This window comes from Apus apus, chromosome 6 (genome assembly GCF_020740795.1).
Source record: "Apus apus isolate bApuApu2 chromosome 6, bApuApu2.pri.cur, whole genome shotgun sequence".
NCBI classification, from domain to species: Eukaryota; Metazoa; Chordata; class Aves; order Apodiformes; family Apodidae; genus Apus; species Apus apus.
In genome coordinates this window covers 33,292,077-33,309,089 of record NC_067287.1, presented here as the reverse complement: position 1 = coordinate 33,309,089, position 17,013 = coordinate 33,292,077, and the positions used below count along the sequence as shown (strand labels likewise).

The window sequence follows — 17,013 nt, the reverse complement described above, 5'->3', positions numbered from 1 at the left end:
GATTTTAGGGGAAGTGTTTCTGGGCTTTTTTTTTTTTTTTTTTTAAAACATATATTTTTGGGGTGGTGTTTTCAAGCTAGAGCCATATTAACAACTTTGTATACATATGTTAATGATGCCATGAATTATGGCATAGTCTTTCCCAAGCTCCGTTCTTGGCAGCCAGATGATTTTTTTAATTATTATTTTTACCTGACAGATTTAGATTTAGCAAGTTTTTAAAAATCATTTTCCAGTTACTAGCTCTTTAATTGGTGAAATGAATCAAAAATATATAAAACAGAAGTACTATAAATATATTAAAAATTGTTACTCTACCTCTCCATTAAAGAAGCAGAAAATTGTAGCCACCAGTAGACCCTGTAAAAAAAAAAAAAAAATAGATTGTCCTTTGTTTCACATGCATATGAATTTTTTAAGTTTTAGATAATTAGAAGTTCCTGATAAGATTCAGCTATAGATACCAAAGAAAACGTAGTATGAATCTTAACTCAGTGAATTATTTCTAAAAATACATTACTAAAAAGTATTGTGCCAGCTATCTACCATTATGTTTCTTTCCTTTAAGAAAGGTTCAGCATAGAATTCATAGGTTCAGCAAGATTCAGCATAATGAGAAATTTCCAGTAATTTATAAGAAGGTTGCATGAAGGTCTTTAAACTTTTAAACAACATGATCATTTCTCCTTGATTGGCTTGACATGCCAACTGCTATCTAGCTCAAGTGAGCAAAAACTGTTTAATGCTTCCTACCTGGTAGTGCATGAGGATGTGCATCACATAGTCGTACACTTCCTCAGCGATCCGGCCTTCTGGTCGCCATGGAAACAGGACAAATTCGATGCCGAGCAGTGGGACAAGAATCAGGGTGGCTCTCACTGCTTTCATGTACAGGTTGGATTCTGCCTTGTGCGTGTCTTTCAGCTTGGTTATGAGAACACGAACAATATTTAGCAGGAAGAAAAGATTCACCTGTCAGAAAAGGAAGTGACACTGAAGTTAGTCTGAAAAATATTCCCCCACACTGTTTTGTGATACTACATCCAGACAACATAAGAAAACTCGTATTACATGGAGAGCTTCATGGTTGTACAATAAATGAGATAAACCACCCTTAAAAACACCTTTAAGTAACAAAGATTGGGCTCTAATATGTAATATCCACATCCATTCCTCTAAGTTATTAAGCAAGTGTCCATCCAGGTAACCATCCGTTTTCCAGTGTTACCAATCCACCCTCCTGTCACTCTGCTCTCACACTAACAATGCACAGCTGAACCATTAGGTTTTTTTTATTATTTCATCTTTTTAGGTGGGTCCAGGAAGAGAATGATACTCTTCCCCCTTTGTATTTAAATACAGTTCTTCAAAAAGCTACTTTTAAATCTTCAAATATGAATTTAACATAATTACAGAGAAGCAAAAAAATCAGATTTAAAAAAAAAACACAACAGAAATACAATTGCAGGCAAAATGGCAGTGTATACCCCTGTAGACCAACAGCAGAGTTAATATTCTCACAGTGGCCAACAGTTGATTTTTGAATCATTCATTCACCCAAACTGCAAATGGGGCAAGCACTTAGATGATGCTCTACATCATTCTCATGCACTGCTGAACTTGATTAGCTGTCCATAGCTATAAAGCTTCTTCTGGTTAACAGTGGTGTACATCTAGTGATTCAAGTTTAAGGAAAAAAAATATCCCAGAGTGAAATCACAGCCATGCAGACTGTTCCTTTCAACATGTCAACAATCCTTGTAAGTAACCGCAGAACTAACAGACGTGTGTGTGCGTATACACACACACGTACATGTATACACTTACGTAGACATACAGTTCACACACATACTTTCATATATACAGACACACACCCAACAGCCTAAGGACAGGAATAACCAGAGCAACAGCAACGTTACAGATGATTACACCCTATTTCCATCTACCATGCACTAAGAGCAGGCCCGGTGACCAACTAGTGACTCTGCAAGCTCAGCCAGTCCCATCGCCTTGCCCAAGGAGGCCCAGAGGAAAGACAACGCTGCTTAGAGGACCCAATCTGGAAGGGAGACCTAGAGTCTGGTCCCCTTATCTCTTCTTCCAGACAACTGTCTGCCCTCGCCAACAACTATCTAGAGACAAAGGTGGAGGAAGAAGCCGGCAGACAGACAGACAACTCCCTTCGAAAAAGGCCGGGAACTCCTGGTCTAGGGGGTGGCGTCCGTCTTGCTGCAGGACAAGTGCCAACAGGGAAGCCATTTCAGACCATGTGTATCACCATGTCTTCCACAATCCCGGCAGAAATCTTTCAAGTCAGTTAAGGTTTTCACAATAAACAGCTGTGTATTGTTGTAGCAACATGGCCCTTGACAGATATGTGATGTTATTTATATTCTACTTACATGCTATTTAAATCATTTTAACAGGAAATTGTTTTGCATAGGAAACTACTGCATGAATTTCTCCTGGAAGTCTCCTTTAAGCTTTGTTTAAGCAACCAAGGTCCTCTGATTCTTTCCCAAGGGATTTATTTAGATTTTATGCAGCCCGTGATCCTCATCCAACTTCCTATAGTACACATAGACAAGAAGTCTTTCCTCCATTTCTAAATTTAATCCTTCTCACTTAAATCTACTTGTTCAACATCAACACGTCTCAAAGACAGTGTTTTCAGCCCTTGTGTTTCGGTTGTATGGCCAATCCCTCTAAGACTATCCCTGAACTCTAAATGAAGACGGGAGTTGCAGCAGCCAGGTGTAAAATACCACCCAGCAAACTATGTCATCTACAACATGCTTAAACGCACAGAGTTGTTCTAATTGTTCCACTCACCCATCAGAAGCAAAAAGCACAAAAATAAGCACACTAAGAGTTTCCAAATAAGTATTAGGGCAAACAGGGAAAATGAATGAGGCAAAGCAGAAGGCAGAGAAGAGCAGTATGGGTGTCATTAAAAGGATGCAGCATGGATTTTTGATTAGTATCTCTTCTGTCACAAATACAGACAGATCAGGGTGAACTGAATTCTTACAGTGATGTAAACAGGTCTCAATTTTAGCAAGGTGGCGAGTAGATTTTTACATTTCAGCAAAAGCAGGGCAGTGGAACTACTTGCATTTATGTTATCAACAAATTGACTCCGATAGTTTGGAAAACCCCAAAGGAGTCCTGCTGTGCTCGCTGCAGCATCAACACACACCAAAATACCAGCAGCTCCACAGCGACCTGAAAAGTGAACTGGGCAAATGAACAAAAACGGAAAAAAAGGCAGAGAAGGCAATCCTAGATAAAAAGAAATGCCAATGACTATACTGGAGAATTTAGGTTCTGCCTTAGGAATGGGTGTGAACTTAGCTGAGCTTATAAATGAACAGGTGCTGCAGGTCTTGAATTGAATCCTCCTCAGGTCCCTGATATTTCTACTTGTGTCCTTGTCCAGCTTGTGCCAAGTAGTATAGTAATCCGTATTAGCATGCAGGTTTAAATTCTGTTTTGGTTCCACTTTAGGATGATGTTTACAGAGCATTCCCAGCTGCAGGTTTTCTTAGATCCTAGCTGGCAGCCACTGCCCGGCTTTCAATACAGCTGTGCACCTTCACACCTTCACTGAAGGTCGTAACCGAGCTTCTTTCTAGTGCATGTTCACTCTGTGTGCTTACTTCTGCTAAAAGAATTATCACCTATAAAAGGCTGTCAGTCTAAGACACCAATACATAACTTCATTGTAGGGCAAAATAAACATCCCTGTACTATTATTTGTATCAATAATGGCATAACTATAGCAAAATCTACTCTTTCAGTAGCACCTATTCAAATTAAATCACTAGTGCACTGGCATATCTGAAATCTACACTGCAATCTATAGTGCTTTCACTAAAGTTCAAACTTGCTACTTTCCCCCTCCCCTCCATTTTGATGGATATTTGTTTAGTGTGCAAAATATCATCACCCTCTACTGTTCCCTTCCCCGGCTATTTCTTTAACTGTGGTTGCGCTAGGCAAACTTTGGTCATTAAATGGTTAAGTGAAGCCAATTCCATTCAAAACACAACCTATGCCTGCTCCCATTTCCAGTTTCTTTGGCAGGGACCTGGCCACAGTTACATAATAACAGGGACTGTAAAAGCAGCATTACTGCTAACTTTATCTAACTGTAGGATTTTCAGTGACGTACAAGAGTTAAATTCCAGTTCTCCCTGGCACTCACTTGACAGTCCTCTCCATGTTCTCTGAGATCTTGCTCCTGCAAGTAGAAACAGGGTCTTCTCCCTGTTATCTAATTTGCAGTTTTAATATTGTTGCTTCAATGTCTACTCAAGCAGGTCATGCTTAGTCAAGTGTGAAAATTGTATCTGGCAACGAGCTGCTTAAGCAAATGAGGGTTCTGTTCACAAAGCATAAACACATGCATTTCATCTTCTATCTTTATCCCTGGCTTGTCTCTTCTAAATTGACATGTTACATTTTTCTGATACCAGAAAGGAAAGCAACCCCTTTCAGGTACATTCACATCACAGGCAAGATGTGCAGTTGTGTTTAATCTTTGTTATTCCTATTTATTATTCCCTATTCTGAAATAAATGTACTGACTGTACTGGGGCAAGACAAGTAAAAGAGAAACACCTTCATTTAGGTCATGAAAAATACAGGAATATCAAAGGTATACATATTTTAAATTGCAAGGAGAATGGGCACAGTTTCTGGCCAAATCAACCCAAGGGGAGATTATTATGTCTTCAATAAAAGTCCTTAGTGTTGCCCTGAGTGGAGAGAAGCCTTGACAGCTTGGGACTGATTAGTACATTTGAAACCAGCAAGAACTACTGTTTCCAGTGTGACTTTGTGCAGAGCACTGCCAGGAAGGAGGAAATCATTTTACATCCTAAAATGAGGGCACTTAATGGAAGATGGCATAGTCTCTTGAGTTTTACAGCATTTTTTCTGTTGTCATTTAAGTAAGCTCTGATTAACATCAATTATATTACAGCTTTAACGAGCTATACTGAAGTTATATGTCAAGAGACACCTGGACAAAGTAACAACCCACAAGGTAATTCAGAATAGCACACAGTTTCTGGGTGAAATACAGCAGCACTGCAGTGAGAAAAAAAATCCTGTACCTTCCTGTGAAAACAGGATTTCACCTTCTGTGTAAATGAGGGAGAAGAAAAATGGAAAGGATTTCAAATAGGTTTTAAGTTTACAGATTAGTACACTAGTTAAAGTGTCTTTACATGAACATTTATGGCAGACTTAAGCAAACAGAACAAGGGATTATCTGCAATAAATCACACCCCAGGGGCCATGGGTATCAATAATTTAATGGGGTTTGCCCCTGGCATTCCATGCAGAGGACCTCAGGGTGTCATGGTATCAATACAATCTTCAAAATATAAGCTCACCAGCTAATTTCACTGTGAATGAAAGTCACAAGAACTACAGGATTTATGGAACAGTTTTCTGAGAGAATTCTCTGTGCGCAGAATGCTCCCTGCAAAGACTCATTAAAAATTTAATAGAAGAGGAAGTTCATGTAGGTCAGAAGCTCAAATTACTTATGAAAAGTGAATGTTTTCATTGGTAATGAATTTCCTTGCATGAACTGAAAAGCCATCAGCAAAGCCAGCAGACACATATACAACACCTTTACTGGAAGTTTCTGTTATTATAAGGAGAGATGACTTCAATACGTATAGTCATCAGCTAATTCAGGTCACACATGGAATGCCTCTACCCTGCAGCACTGTCTGCACTATGTATTTATAGATATTAATTATGCATACAATTGTGTAAGTAGGCATACAGGAGTATTTTCTTATATTATGCATCTAATTCTCTTTAGCAATAATCTATCAACTGAATTTCATAGTTTAAATTCAGTCCTAAAGTAACTGAAGTACAACATGTTTAACAGAGCTGGCTGGCATTAAGGTAACACTGTGCTCTAAGAGTTCACAAGGAGTAAGGAAGCAGAGGAGTTGCAAGGCCCTGGTGGCCAAACCACACATTGCTTAGTTTGGTATCAGAACGGGGCAGTCCCAGACACTTGCAGAACTACTTTCCCTGGCTCTTTCCCAGGGGCCTGCTATAGTTTCAATCCATCCCGTATTCCCACACACAGTCCCGACATTCAAGAGCCTCTTTCTTAACTGCAGGGAGGTCCTGTCTGGTCGCTGTTTGGCCACATCAGCACAGTGAAACAATGGTGCTTGCAGAAGGTCAACCTGGCAAATGGCCTGGGCAGCGAGAAAGCGTTCTCAGCGCAAGGAAGGATTTGAACGTGGCCCTGCAGCACCACACGCAATCTTTAGTCCTTCCTTCTCACTAGCATTTAAGTGGGATGACAATCAACATTGCAAAACCTGAGTTTCTCAATGGACCAGGGCCCTAGCTCCTTAATAACGCCAACATGTGGTATATCTTGGTGTCTACGACATTGGCTTTAGGCTCTAACCAACTTTGTCAGTCCATAAAGAACAGGCAGAAAACAAATAAGAAAAACAAATTATTATCTGAAAAATGCCTACCAGTAGAGCAGCACAAATAGGGCCGTGGATGATGTACAGCAGGTGAGTATCAGAGCTGATCCAACAACTAGAGAAGAAAAAACAGGAAAAGAAAAAAATTTGGCATCTTATGATCTGTTGTATTCTTTTTTTCCCCCTTAAAGAAAATATAACAGCTTTGCAAAGCAAGTGGAGATGCTACTTACTTGTCATTGTAATATAAACTTCTAGCAACAGCATGTATGCAGGCAGGGATCAGTGGAAAACCTGTGAAGAAAAAACAATCTTTTCCTTATCTATAAACATGACAAAGAACTAAATAAACTTGCATCTTTAGCAGAAACCCTCTGTATTTTAACCTCATCCAAACTGCCAAGCAAATACACTAACAGCGACCAATTCTATGTTCTCTGATTTCTTCCTGAGCGGTGTATGAAACCTTCTTCCCACTGTCTTGCCAGGATATTCATACCAACACACCAAAAGAAAAGGCAAATCAAATTGTAAATTATTAGAATGCAAGAATCAATCCTCATTAACACAGATTTCTTCAGACTGCAATCTGCAATAATGCTAAACCATGGAGTATTATTAAAAAGATATGCCCATATCTACCCATAGCTTTAACAGTACAATTAGCAACGTTGATTATGTTCTCACTAACACTTGTTGGGTATTCAGAAAACAAGGCCATCTGCAAAATAAATGTGGAAACAGATTCTGGAAATCAGGCCAAATTCAAAATTTAAAGAGTAGAAATAAACTAGTTATCTGAGGTCCTTGATACTGTGGTGGTACGTAATTTTCAGAAACGGCTGAGCACCCATGACCTTTTAGCCTTAGCTTAGCTGTGTCTGTGGTAGGACAGGTAAGTGACCCAGCAACCAGGTCACATCACTGCTGTGCCAACACACTGAGGCTGAGGGGAAAGCCCTCGCTTGCACTTGGTGAATAAGCTGCTCTGCATTATCTGAAATGACCAGGCTCAGCTTGTTAGTTTTGATACCGATATGACTTGAGATATTCAGCTACAGTTATTCTCCCTTTGCTTAGTGAACAATACAGGTCAAATAGAACTGCTGGAAAAATAAATCCTTGGCCATCTCTAACTCAGTTCTGACCTTACACCCCAGACATGGCAGAGACTTCTCTGAAAACAAACATTAATTCCTGAATAAACATCTCGGAGATGAAGAACAATGAATAATTACTTCTTAATGTCTTTTTTGTAATAGCAGACTATTTTCTCTATACAAAGGAGGAGTCCTTCCTGACTCCAGAAACACATAATCTCTCCTTCAGCAAAGACAGAGGTACACACAACTTCCTACGTTAACATTTCTAAGCCTGTTAAAACACTACAGAAAAAAACGAGGGTGTGTCACCCTTGTTCAAAGCTACTAGCTCAGAGAAGCACAGGGATATATGTTCACATTATCAGCACAGGATTAAGAAAATGCATTGGCCTGAAAACACAGAAGGTGAAATTGCATACCCCAGCCAAGAAGATAATACCACATCAAGTGCTGTTTCTCAGCAAAAACTGCCACCACAATGAGAGTATGCAGGTAAATGCCTTCACACAGCATCCAGAAGTAGTTGCAACCCATCAGGTACAGGTAGATGAACTGTGACACTTTGCAACTAACCTGAGAAAAAAGCAGAGTGCAATATTAATTTTTAAGCTGCAAACATCTCAGAGTTTATTTGCAAAACGGAAAAAAACCCTGCTCAAGATAAATGTTCATGTTTATTCTGTTTTTCACTACAATTACTGATTTTTTTAAATAGAATTTTTATGGAATTAAAATTCCATACTTAACAGTGACAAAAAAGTTGGTAACTGAGTCTGTATTTTAATTATTCAAACATGAGGACCTCGAGGTCCTCCGGCATGATGGCAGAGAGCTGTAACTTTATTTTCCCTTATGGCAAACATTGCCACACCTGACCATTCCAATCAATAGGGCCTATTTAAATTATCTGATGGTAACTGTACAAGAAAATGTACTTCGACAGGGGTAACCCCCTCTCAGTTTTACCAACCAGAGCACGCAGTTACTCAGGAATATTATTTATGGCTTTAAAATGCTTACAATACTTCCAATTTTAACCTAGTCATAACTGCACTTAGGGGCCAGATGATAACTCGCACAGTAGGTTCTGGGAGGAAGCTCTCCTGTTGGCATATAGTTCTACTTATTTTATTTGTAGGGAAATGTTATAACTTGTCCAGATTTGGACAAGATAGATGCTTTTGTTTTGTGGGGTTTTTTTGGTTTATTTTGGTTTTGGGTTTCTTCCTTCTGAAATTGCTGCGCGTTTGATTGATCTACTTCTGGCCTTTAGCTTAAAGTCCATATTGTTATATACCATGTTCTGCTACTTTCTTCATTATAATTATTAGCAGCTCCCTTAAACCTATCTTCCAGCACTTGGATGAGCTTTTACAGGAGATAGAGAATTTCTCTGTTTACTTGTTTCAGATTCTGGAGCTTTGCCCTAACTTTCACAGAATTTAGATTTATCTTCCAGGTCTAAATCAAATTAAAGCCATAGTTAGGGATTTGTTTGTTTATATATTTAGTTTTCAGGCTCTTCTGTTGCTATAACTCCTAGACTTTTGGGAGAGGCTACTGATTCACACTTACCCTGGCATTATCTGGAAACGAGAGAGAGGAAAATCAGACCCAAAGGGACAGCTTTTTTATTTGGCTTTTTACTCTTGGAATATAAGGGTCAGCTTTATCTCCCTTCACAAAATAAACAAACAAACAATTGTTCTCATTTCAACTGAAGATGGCAAAACTAAAGTAATGGGAAAATAGCTGACATCCAACAATCTTTTTTTACTGTCCTTCCTTGGTGGATTCAACTGTTATAACATCACTGACATCATCTAGAATAAGCTATTTTTCTTGCAGTTGTTTCAGGGCAAAAGTGATTTGTTCAAATTCAGAAGAGCAGTTCAGTATGCTCTGTCTCTTAGAATGTTTTTACTATTTTGAAACCTCCAATGTGAAATGCTAAAACAGTTCTTAGACATCTGTTGTACTACGTAACATGGACACATTGTTACTGAACGTTTCAACCTCAACATATACAGCACTTCATCAAGTATTCATGTCTCATTTATCTCTTCTGAGTTGCTGAAGTTTTTCACATATGAATCAACAAGGCGGTGAAATACACTTTTACTTACTGGATTAGTTGCAACTAACTCTTGATTGTTGGCAACTGCAGTCAGTGAAATTATTGTTACAACAGAGTTGCAAACAAAAGAGAAAAATAGATTTTTATGCAGCGTAATCCTTTGGCAACTCAAGCTCCTAGAAAAGAGAAACAAGAACAAATGAATACACAAAGGGACAACTTTGTGTACTTGGGGACTCTGAAATTTTGAAATACTCCAATTATTTATTTTATTACAAGTCTTACATCAAGACTTTCTTCAGCTCTAGTCCAAATTTTACACAATGATGTGAAAGGTAACACCTTCCCTTTACCTCCAGTTTTTGGACGACAGGAGGCAAAGCAAGTAGCTTCAGTTCCAAAACATTTATTATGAAGGGCCTGCTTTGTAGTGACTATCTAAAAATTATTTGAATAGCAGGAAAGTATTTCAGAAGACCTAGGCCTTTTTTCAGTTAGTATCTGAAGAATTTCCCAGTTAGCTATTGTTCCTGAGCTTGAGCTGTCTTACCCTACAATTTCATGTACCCAAACCTGTAAAGATTTTTTGAGCACAATTCTTTTACTCAGTCTTGTAATTTTTCTTTGTTCATTTTTACACATAACTAAGTACATAGAATACAATTATAAAATACAATATATAACTGTAGTTCATTTTCAAGGTTTGCTTTTATGCAGGCAATAAAATTCTAAGTATCCTTTGAAGAGAGGTTCAATAATATGAAATAACACTCTAAGTTGAAAACACTTGCAGCATATTTCTGTTTATCTGTCATTCTAGAGAAAGCAGGTCTAACAGTATCATTGCAGGAGGCAGGAGTGCTTCACATTCAAGTTTTTCCAAAGAAATGTAACTTCACAGAAAAACACAAAATCCAGAGAAGCCATCTACTGGAGCCTGTACTGTGAAAGGTCTGTGCTTCAAAACTGCACCCGCCCTACATTTTCTAGCCAGCAAGATGGAGTGCATTTGTTTGATGGAGGAGGAAAGTCTATCACTTAGATGTGCAACTGCTCTTCACTATTAGAGCGATCACAAACACATGGACAAGGTCAGCAGAGGGGAAGTCTAAATTGTGAAAAAATTAAGTTTTCTAACCTTTTAAAATAGTATGCCTGGGGCAGGGGGAGAGGGAAGACATGCTATGGACATTTGTGATTAATTTTTAAGCTGGGAGGGCAGGAGGAGGAACAACTTTATATTTGAATAGAGAAATGCAGACAAGGTTGGAGGAGTAGACTGAAATCTGTTGAGAATGTGACAGATGAATCAAGAAATGAAATGACCCCCCTGAAGAAGAGAGACAGTCAAAAGACCAGCTACAGAGTAGGCTGCACTTCTTGGTTGCATTGTCTGCAACTGTCACCAGAAGAGCATATGAACCACCCACAGGCAGATGGGGTAAGTTAAGAGGTGCCAATATGCACAGTGCAGTATCACAGCTCAGGCAGGTACAGCTCCTGCAAGTTAAGCCTGGGAGCCCTGAGACATTCTAAGCTTCACGTCACTAAATATGGGGGAAGGAAACCACTCTAGAAACCAGTGCTCCCATGCAGCACAAGTGTTATTTGCCTGAACAAACCAGAAAAATGTCCAATATATAGAACACAGCTTTGGACATGAATTAAATTACGAAGTATCTTCCATTAGGATTTTTTATTCTGTCTTTGATTTTAAGGCCCAAAATACATAAAAGTTCCATTATGACAATATGCCTTTTTTATGTTCTTTCAATATGTAGGAGTGGTTGTTTTTTGTACCCCCTATATGCTTTATTTACAAAAAGAGAGGCAACACTCGATTCCAACTCAGGGCTTCATGTAAACAAGTCCTGAAGAACTCTGGAATTCTGTCTGGTTATTGTTAAGATTCAATGCACAAGCAAGGAAAAGCACGTACAGCTAATGGGGCCATCTCTCCGGGTCATCCAGCAGCTGTTCCTGTTGAATATTCAAACACACCCATCCACACCCATCTCCACCCATGCATAAAAGGATTGAAGGGATCACCAGACAAAGAAAGCAGGACTGATGACATTTAAAAATGAAGACTGCTTTTGGCTAAAAAAAAAAATAAATCTTTTTCCTAAGTCTCCCCACCCTCCCTGTTCTGTTACCCTTCCTATACTCCTTTTTTTCTGACTGTTCTTCATAATGACATAATATCCTTTAATCACTTAATTCTCCTAATTATGATCCAAGGACATTTGAATGACCTATAGCTGGATTAAACCTTGTGCAGTAAAATAAAACAGACCTCCTGCTAAATTACCTAGTTCCTTTCCTCTTTTGACTCCTGTATGTCTTTGGCATTAGGGAAAATTAATTTGTCCACTCTTTCCCCACTAGAAAACAGGTAACGTTTTCAAAAGCACCCAGATGTGTTTGGGAACTCATTTTTTTAAGGTATTACAATACTGCAAAATTCAAGCAGTGAGATCCACATATGAAGCCATGGGGAACTGTTCATCCAGTCAAAAAATAACTTTTAGGAACCCCCTGGCTCTCTATCAATCCACCACAGGCTGTTTGCCCACTCTTTCAGCATAGTGTTGCTGTCCTCTTGTGAGTGCTGTCACGAGATTTGACGTTTCACCAACAACTTCATTATTTCAGGTGGGGTTTTTTGTTGGTTTTATTTTCTTCGAGGTTGGGAAGGGCACATATTTCAAATTGTAGCTCCCCTTTCTCTAAATTCACTTGTTTTCAAGTTTCTATTGCCTTGTTTTTCTTTGTGAAAACCATAAAACTATTGTAACAGAAGATTTCTAGTGAACATGTGTATGGTTTCGAGTACGTAACAGAAGGAGGAAGCACAGCCGCTGCACAAGTCACTTTCATGTGCCCTAGATGAATTTTCAGTGAGGAAATTCAGAGTTCCAACTTTACAACCCATTTCATGCAATTAACCAATGACTGCAGTCCACTCAGGGAACACAAGTCACAAACTGGACTAGTATTTTCAATAAGGTTATTTTCTGAAGAAAAAAACATTTTCAAATGAAAAAATAAAATGCACAAAACCACTTTCATCCTAAAAAGTTCAAGATATTTAAAAAAAAAAAAACTGTCATCTTTCCTATGGAGAAAAGGACTACCTTTCTTGTCAAACCCAAAAATATTCTAACGGTCACCAATCCAGCAAATATCATCTGGAAACTATCAATCAACTAACAGAATAAATTATTTGGAAACATGACAAATTCAAAGGTACACAATAGGGAAGGAAAAAAAAAGGTCCACCTGTTAGAGCTATGAATAATTATACAAGCTTTAGCCGATACATAATACATCCTGGTATTAATCTAGAGCCTTAAATACCCTTCTGGTACTAAAAATACTTGAGAGAAACTGAACATGCTGAAAGAACAGCTTGTAGAGGACTTGCTTTAGCTTCTTTTAAATTTTGTCATTTCCTTTTATATCCCAACATAACCACAGTCTAGAAATTGTGGTTTGTGGGTCTGGATTAATTCCATGTGGTTCTCTGAGATGATCCTTCTATCAAAGGGAGGGAAAAAAAAAGTAATCCCTGGAGGGTTGGACAAACATGACATAGTTAAAACGGTAGCAAAGCCAATCACCTGCTTTTCCACTAAGTGCCACAAGCCAAGACGAAATTGGCTTGGTTTTCATATTACAGTACAGAAAAACCATGGTTTACTGTCTCTGAACTTTTAAAATCATGTCGTATTCCAAGTCTTTTTTGTTTTCTCCTGAGAAAGTCTATATCAAAGCATTTTTCCTGTCACACTAGGTATTTAGTCTGTTAAACTTTTTTGAGACATTTATAGCAACACTATAGCCCTTTTCAGTCCAAAATCAAGCTTGTTAGAAGGACTCAGATCTGTTTCCCTTGTTGATTTTGTGGTGGTAAAGTGAATTTTAAAACATTAATTATTGTTTTTACTGGTCACGTGCAAATAAATTGATTAAAAAAAACCAAAAATGTTCTGCTTTGTCCTCATGAAAAAAAGTAAGAAAATGCTGATAAGTCAGTACTGGATTTCACAAAGAGATGCAACAAAGTTGAAACACTCTGGTTTGTTGATGAGTTGTGGAAATGTTGCCCCAGAACTTGGGGAAATTATGCATAACTAAATTGCATACTCTATACTATACTACCTATAGTTAGTATCACTAACTATACTCAGCCTGATGTGACTAATTAGGATTTTGTAAAACAGATATCTGTTACTCCTACCGAATCAAGTCCAGAGCCTAAGAAAACCAAAATCTGAGCTAGTTCCACAGTGGCTGATGTACATGATATTGTTTATATGTTTGGGGAAAAATAATATCGAGTGCGACAGCAGAGTGGTAAGAAACAGGTAAGGCAGTAGAGCAGCTCGGTACTATCCAATAAAAAAGGAGGCAGAAATGATTAAACTAGCGCCATTTAACAAGGAAAGCCCACACAGTGCTCAAGTGGCAACACTTCTGTTTTCACCTTTCTACTAAGCCTTGTCAACTTCTTAAAAACAACAGCAAAAAGATAAAGAAAATTAAGTTCACAAAATGTGAATAAGTAGTCTAATTTTAATAGACATTTGCATTACAAGTTGCCGTGACAGGGGTGATACACTGCTCAAACCTTCTTTCAATAAAGTAAGGTGTTAGTGGATATGACACAATTATCACAGATATAATCAGGTGAACAAAAGAACAGGATTATTTTTATTATTCCTATTCTTACTGCAGCTCTTAGCCTTGCCTTCTTTACAGTTTATAGTATTTTGTGGCTACCTTCTTTGGAATGTGACTGTACCTATCATATGTCACCAGTATTTTGGCTTCCATTTCCTCTTCAGTTTGGCTGATGCATGGCATAGCCACACTGTAACTTATTAAAAAACACAAACCCAAATCAAACAAGCAAGCATATTTTCCCCATTTTCCCATTTCCTATTTTCAACATAATCTACAGTTTTTGGTGTGCAGATTTGGTTTTTTAGGTTTCTGAGAGAAGAAATCTAAAATTTTATGATATAATGTTCAATGCCAAACCAATATCATTATTTTCTTCAGCTTCAAAGTACTGAAATGAGGATTATCGCAGCCACTGATATTTGGTAAAGAATGTTAAATATACTTACTTAAAATAAAAGAATATGCCCAGAGAAATCAGAAGTGATGCAATCGAAAGACCGTGTCCAATGATGGCCAAGTAATACAAATTCAGAGCAGTCTGCAATACAAGAACAAAAGCAAGCACCTGTGATGCACACAGAACTATTGTTGGCAAAGCACATAATTACATCTCTTCTAGCAGATAAAATGATAATAATAGGATTAAGAAAATAAAGCCATGACAAATAATGGTAAGTCCAGAATCCTGCAAACCAACATCTTACTAAAATTCTCTTTCCGTATGGTACACAAGAGATTCATTGAAATCACCACCAGAACTTCCCTCTTATGAGTTAAAACATCAAGTTTCTAACATATACCACTACGTTTTTGATGAGTATTTACATAAATCTACCTAATTATGCTATTGCACTGCTGTCTAAGGCTTGATTCATCTATCAACACAACACTTCCGTAAAACATGTGCTTCCTGTAAGAATGTATGCATTTTTTCTCCTAGAAGTTATTTTCTTATAATGTAAAGATACTTCATTCAAAGCAAGCTATGATTTTGATACTGGAAATTTAGTTTGCATTCAGCATTTAAGGAAATACATAAAAACATTAACAATTACTCAAACTTAGCGAAGACTAAACAGTCTTGTTAAATAAGCCAACAGCCAAATTACAGAATCATTAGAAGCTGGGTAAACACAAAAGGTAAAAATGAGGAACCAGTAAATCAGTATCTGGAATATATACAACATGTTATCATTAATTCTTTGAATTAAGAACTGTATCAAATTTCACTATTAACAAACCTCTTTCAGTCATGCAGTCTTGCCTCACAAAGTTTCTCTTGTTGCATTAAATTTAAGACTTTTCACATAAAGAAATGAAGATTTTCAGGTGGAACCTTAAACTATCACAATAATACATAACTATTTGGATTCTATAGGAAGAATTAGAGCATATATACAAATGCTCATGCACTCCAAACTGGATGTATCCTCTGAAAATATCCTTCCAATTTCAGATAGCTAATTTCAGCCTGCTACATATGCTGACTTTTGAACCAAGATGAGAAGACTCCAGATAAAACTTTAAGAAGGTTATAAGATGAGACAATGGTACATGCTAGAATTTTTCAAATTATCAGTGTATTTTAAAATGCAATAACTTAAAAAAAAAAAAGGCAAAATGTATAAGTGAAACTTTTATAAAAATGTGGAAGTGAGAAAAAACAAGGGTTACCTCTGAACTAAAGCTTGGCTGTGTACACATAATGACAGGCACTCAACCTGTATCACCCCCTCATTCAGTGGCCAATTTAGGCAAAAGATCATGTTAAGCATTTAGAAGATTTCTGCACAATTTAGAACTGGCACAAAACCGGGGTACAGCAGGGACTGCTGCTGAGGGCATTGACAGTAAGAAGTGAACAATGGGCAACAGTCACGTCTATTGTTCATTATCTAACCCGCCTTCTGAGCAAAGTGAAAGGATAATGTTGTTCCTTGTAACACCAACCAGAACTGTAGCAGGCAGTAAGCCTTTCTTGGGAGCTACTCTTCCATTTGAACAATAGCTTCCAATGTAGGACAGAGTTGAAACGTGCTGGCAAAACAGCCTGAGGAAAACTAGCTCATTATTCATAAAGAAGGATCTGCATGGATCTGCTCCTGAGTAAAATTCTCCCAATTTCCAGCCAATTATTAGCCAGAATCAATGAATTACAGTCTCTCTGCTAGTAGAATCAAGCTGCTGTTAATGCACTCAATGTCTCATGATTTGAGAAAAAGCAATAGAGAAGCACCTCATGATCAACTATTACCACTTTCTCTCAACATGGTTTCTAAGTAAATACCCTAAAGCACTCTTGACAGGAAGGATGCAGGCAGTTAGGATCTCTACTGTATCTCAGTATTCTTGACACAATTACTGAAAACTTTTCCATGAGGTCCAAATTAATTTACAGTCTATCCTGACTTGCATTTTACATTCCTAGTTCTTGGGCATTTACAGTCTCAATGTACTGCTCAATCCCATTTTCATGAACATGAAGAACACTTGTGAACAGTTCGGGTGAGGGGTGCAATATACACAAATTTATCCATTATATCCTCATCTATCACAGACTACCTCAAGAAGAAGGCATCCGGAGGTTTACAAGATTTTTTCTTTTTTCTTTTTTTTCCCTCTGAATCTCTCAGTGGATGGGGACCTTCAAGATAAACCAAATCCG

At 37.9% G+C, this 17,013-nt stretch overlaps 1 protein-coding gene across 1 annotated transcript in view; it reads right to left on the bottom strand.

Annotated features, from left to right (window-relative positions):
• Positions 1 to 17,013, bottom strand: part of CALCRL (calcitonin receptor like receptor) — a 59,941-nt gene that overhangs the window by 5,035 nt on the left and 37,893 nt on the right. The window contains exons 6-12 of the mRNA XM_051623867.1: positions 14,795 to 14,886; positions 9,709 to 9,835; positions 8,002 to 8,155; positions 6,713 to 6,773; positions 6,528 to 6,594; positions 754 to 972; positions 319 to 360 (exon numbers count right to left, since the gene is read on the bottom strand). Coding sequence (XP_051479827.1) covers positions 319 to 360; positions 754 to 972; positions 6,528 to 6,594; positions 6,713 to 6,773; positions 8,002 to 8,155; positions 9,709 to 9,835; positions 14,795 to 14,886 — 762 coding nt within the window. The remainder of the gene's footprint in view (positions 1 to 318; positions 361 to 753; positions 973 to 6,527; positions 6,595 to 6,712; positions 6,774 to 8,001; positions 8,156 to 9,708; positions 9,836 to 14,794; positions 14,887 to 17,013) is intronic.